Source organism: Arvicola amphibius, chromosome 14 (assembly GCF_903992535.2).
Source record: "Arvicola amphibius chromosome 14, mArvAmp1.2, whole genome shotgun sequence".
NCBI lineage: Eukaryota > Metazoa > Chordata > Mammalia > Rodentia > Cricetidae > Arvicola > Arvicola amphibius.
The window spans coordinates 23,153,862-23,159,376 of NC_052060.1; the positions used below are offsets into that span (position 1 = coordinate 23,153,862).

At 35.8% G+C, this 5,515-nt stretch overlaps 1 protein-coding gene across 1 annotated transcript; it reads right to left on the minus strand.

Moving 5' to 3' along the window:
- Positions 1-4,227: 4,227 nt before the first annotated feature.
- Positions 4,228-4,575, minus strand: LOC119801453 (60S ribosomal protein L30-like). Its single transcript, XM_038312064.1, has one exon. It carries the CDS (start codon positions 4,573-4,575, stop codon positions 4,228-4,230), a length of 348 nt encoding a protein of 115 aa, XP_038167992.1.
- Positions 4,576-5,515: the final 940 nt, after the last annotated feature.

Genomic DNA, 5,515 nt, shown 5'->3' on the forward strand with positions numbered 1-5,515 from the left:
TTTCTTTTCTGAGTCTAATAAACAAGGAAAGCAATATAACAATCTAGTCTTAAACTACTCCAGAGACACAAGAAAAAATAATATTAACTGAATAAGCAAGAAGTACAAGCAAGCAACTTCCAAAATATGTGAGAAATGACAAAAACAGCTGGCTGCCAGGATCATCACTCAAAGTTTCTCTGTAACATTGGACCATCCATCTTGAATTTACAGGTCTAGAATATTCAATAGACTTTTCTATGAAGCAGGATTTTTGAAGGACTGTCCTACCTTGTCTTAGCAACTTCTGGCAGTCACTTTCTTTTGTACCCTGCTTGTCCAATTTGGACAGGATATTGTCAGCAGTCTAGGCAAGAGTCCTTTCTTACCAGGGGCTGACTTTTGACACAAAGAAAGCAGCCTCCCTATGAAGCTTCTCCGCTGACCATCATCTTTTCCAGAGTAGATTGATGCTGCTAGAACTAACATGTCTCATTATCATTAAAAAACCTATGTTATTAAAACATCTTAAGTGATGTATTCTGAAGATCTCCTACTTACTCGGGTAATATTATTTTCCTTCTCAGGGCTTTGATGGGGTTGAAGACTAGATAGTCATAGTTACTACTCTCTCTTATCTTAGTTAAGGTATATTAGGTACAAGAAGTAGACTCTTTAGGATAGGACAACTATTGGAATATTCTCTGTTATTTTCCCATCACATATTGCCTGGACATTTAGTACATATCTCTTGCTTGACACTGTTCTTGGTTGTAGTTCTATTTTTGTGTGTATTGTTACTCTTTCTTTCTTCTGGACAATACCTGCTAGTTGTTATCATTGTGTATTGTTTTGTATTAGATTTAGATGTAAAACCTTTTTTTGACAAAAGTTGAAAATGCATTTTCCCTGTCTATAATGTTGATCTATCTGGCCCAATAGAGACAGAACTTCTTTTCTGTCTATGTGACCTCTTAAAAGAAAAGGAAAGGGTGGTAGTACTCTCTTCTGTGTGGTTGGAGATGGGACTATCAGTTCCATTCACCTCCACGCAGAACAGAAGAGGACACTGGCTATCTACTTTTTTTGTATCAGTGAGTGTTTTCTTTTTCTTTTTAAATTTTTATTTATTTTTAATTTTTTATTTTTTTGTCTTTCAAGATAGGATTTCTCTGTGTAACAGTCACTGACTATCTTGGGACTTGCTTTGAAGACCAGGCTTGCCTGATGCTCATAGAGATCCGCATGCCTCTGACTCCAAGCACTAGAATTAAATGTGTGTGTCACCACCGCTCGACCCGTGAGTGTTTTCTAATAAATCCTTGATATCCATTTGATCAGACTGTGGTGGGTTCACTTACAACTGCCTGACTCTGTTTCTTTTTGAAACTAGAACAATCTCATGTAGCTTAGGTTGTGCTTAAACTCACGGAGATCCATTTGCCTCTGCCTCCCAAGTGATGGGATTAATGGTGCGTGCCACCACTCTGTGCCCTCTGTGAGTAAATGATGTGGTTAGATCTACACTCTGATCTTCAATCAAGCTTTATTTATTACAGAGTAAACAAAACATCACCATACATGTTACATAGTTTAAGTCAAATTTCAAGGTCATGAAAGGAAATATATTATTATAATCCAAATTATTTTTGATAAATGACAGAATACATTAAAGCTTTGTAATTTTTGGATTGTCTTGGAGATTCCAAGTCTCTGGGGTTTATGTACTACAATAATGAGCAGGAGGGTTTTGCTGGTTTTCTGCTGAGTACAGAAGATTTGCAGTAGAATGACGCTGTAGTCAGCCTTTTTTTGGACTGCCAGCCCCCAAATAATGGCACAGAGACTGATTATTAATTATGAAAACTTGATCTTAGCTTAGGCTTGTTTTCTATTAGTTCTAAGAAATTAGCCCATTCCTGTTGATCTACATTCAGCACTTTGCTCTTCCTCTCTTCTCCATTCTGTATAACGAACTCCCTCTTTGGCATGGTTGCTTAATCCACACACCTCAGATATTTCCAAGTTCCTCTCTCTCCTTGGAAGTCCCACCTATTTCTCATGTCTAGCTAATAGCCTTTCAGCTCTTTATTAAAACAATCCAAGGTGCCTTCGTCAGAGACACATCTTCATAGTGTAAGAAAAGATTATCCTACAATATGATGCAGAACTTTCCTCATATCATTTCTGCTGTCTATGCATTAAAATTAGATTAATTTTCTGTAGGCATGATAGCTTCTACTGAATAGAAAGGTGAGCTTATATCATCAATTAAAGATCACATATTAAACCAGGAATTTTAAATGAGTTTTTTCTCTAGAAATGATTGAACCACTTGTGATTTTGAATAGTTTGTTTTTAGAGCATCCAACAAGTTTAGCTTTGTTGATGAAAATAAGTTATATCAGGAGCATCTGACAAACACCAAGGGACATGGGACTGATTGTTAGACAGATAACATTTTCAATTTATTTATATCAATTCTATGTAGTTATTTTCAGCAGATTTTCCTAATATGAAAAAAGTGAAGCTTCAAGTTTATTGAACTATATTACCAAAAGTAATGAGAATTATGAGGTATTTTAATTTCAAGAATATCAGTTATTGTGTACTTTGTTATGACAAACAATTCTGAACATCAGTGAAAATTTATTAAGGTAGAATTAATCAAATATAATTACTTCAGCATGCCGTGTGAATTTAAGAAGGATCAGTTCAGTAACACTGAATATATGAATAAAATCTTTTTAAATCCATATAAAAGCTAGCCTAATAGAGAATTGAGGGAAATGCAAGTATACACAGTATACTTGAAGACAAACATATTATCAATTCCAGGGAAATAATGTCCCAGACAAAGAAAAATAATTTGTATAATTCTATTTTCTTGTGAATAGAAATGTGATATTGTTGTGCCCACATTGAGACCCCCAGAGAGAACACCACCGGTATCCAGTCAAGTACAGAATGCAAAAGAAAGGTTTATTCAGTGCATATGCACACAGTCCAGCTAGCTGGGATCTCAAGGCCTCCATTCACAACTCAGAGAAGTGGGGAGAGCTCCCGCAATTCATTTGGGGTTGACATAAATATAGGCAAAAAATGCAAGTCAGGTTTACTTAGGGTCAAGGGGGTTGGTTTTGCTGAGTACAGGGTATGGACTACTTCTGCATACCCTCTTTCTTCTTTAAGCGGCTACTTCTGCTTCTGTGAATGCCCCCCACCCTCCTCTCAAGCAGTTGCTATTTTCTGCTCCTGTCTAGACCACAAAGCTGGGTGTTGACAGGGGCCTAGATGCAGATGCAAGGAAGAGTTGTTTTGCACTTTTGCAAAGGTTCTGGTTTCCAGCTAACTCTTAATGCTCCAAAGTTTCTTGAACCCAGTGCCTTAACCAGCTCTTGATCAAGCAAAGTTTCCTAAAATTTTCAATGACCTTACAATTTGTGGGCATTTCCTTTGTAGGAGGTAAAGAATGAATAAAGGCAAACTGAAAAGACAGATGACCCTACTCATATTAAAAGAAACCATCCTATGTATTATCTATCTTCACATAGCATTTTCCCTGAGAGCACTACTACCATTATATTCTGTTCTGATAAATGTATAAAAGGCCTGATTGCTTAACATAAATTTGTCTCGGCCTCTTTCTTGCTGAGAACCCTCCAAACTAGCCTGGTTTTAATTTCCACTAACCATATCATGAGACCCTTTGTTCTCTAATTAAAATCTGGTGCTTCTATTCATATACTCATTTTCTCTCTTTCTGGGCTTAAATTTAGGTCACTGCTCCTTATATTTCAGACTTGTTACTGTGAAATAAAAAAATTTGAGAGTAACCACTTTGTTTAAATATATTGTTTTAATTTCTTCAAGTCTCCTACAAATTGAAAGTTTGACTGGCCATGGTTAGCACTATTAATTTTCTGTCATATTTCTGAAGAAATATATTAGGTAACCCTTTTCAAACATACAGAGACACTTTGTTGAATACTCTTGATGGAATGGGCTATATTTCCTCCATATATATATATATATATATATATATATATATATATACATATATATGAAGAAATTATGGAGAAATAATTATTAAGGCCACAAAGGCAATATTAAAAATGATTTTAGAGGAAGTGTTTATTTAAAATTCAGGATATGTGCAAGTGTTATTTATTTATTTATTTATTTATTTATTTATTTATTTTTTAAAGGAGCTCTGGTAAAGTTTTATTAAAGGAAAACTTCCCTGGTTTACTTTTCACCAGTCTGTTCTGCCATGTTTCTAATAATGTCAGAATCACCTGGGTCGATGATGGCCAGTGTGCATACTCTGTGATATTTTCCACATGCTGTGCCCAACTCAATGTTATTGCCACTGTAGTGATGGACACCAGTTTTAGCCAACATGGCATAGTATTCTATTTCAGATTTCCTCAAGGCGGGGCAATTGTTGGCGAGTATCACCAATTTCGATTTGCCCTGTCTGATCATCTTCAGAGTCTGTTTGTATCCCAGCACGTACTTCCCACTTTTCGTAACAAGCTGGAGCCAAGAGTTGATCGACTCCAGAGACTTTTTTATCTTCTTTGCGGCCACCATCTTCCTGCCTTAGGTGCAGGATGGCCCCCAACCAAGACCAGCCGCCTAGATGGCCAGGGAGCGAGAAAGGGTGCAAGTGTTATTTTTCCCTTATTCTTATTAATGCACCAATTAGATTCCTATCTCATTAGTAAAACACACAAGCAAATGAACCAAAAAATATTTGTTTTGACTCTCATATTTATATTTCCAACCAACGACCATTAGGCTTCATTTATGCATCACGAAGAGGTGGGGAAGAGAACTCAAACGGATGAAATAGAGCTGCTGCCTCATGGGAGAAGTAAACAATAAGTGAACAAAAGAGGAACAAGATCTGAGTTTCCAGGTTGTGCATCCAATACACTGTTTACTTTTATGTTAACAATGCCATAATGCTTTGAATCCATCAAGATATTAATCTATTGCTTAAACAAGAGAGAGTCCCTTGGGCTACATTTTGAAGTAGCATCAAAGAGTAAATATATCACTTTGGGCCAGTCCTTCAGTTATGTGCTTGTTGGATGGTATTTCCTTTTCAGACAATGGCAATGATAACATAACTATTTTCTTATGTTCATTTAGGTAAGAAAGCATGTCTCAAAATACAGTTTCTATAACCTTTCTGAATTTTTATCTTGCATAAAAATAAATGAGTTGATATCCCTATAATTTATAATTTGATTTATAAGTTAGAGATTTATGTAAGTGTGAAGCTAAGTCTTTACCCACAGGATTCAGTTTGACTTTTTGGCATTTTCTGCTGCTGTGTCACCCTCAGGCTCAAGGTTAGCATCTATTGTCTTTGATAATTATACATGCATATAAGTTGCATCTCATTCATTTGCCTCAGAAAATTAACACGCCACGACCCAAAATTTCTTCTTTATTTTTTTCTTTTTTCCATCAAGCAAATAGTTCACAGCTTTTAAACAAATATGCAGAAAATTAAAAATTATGT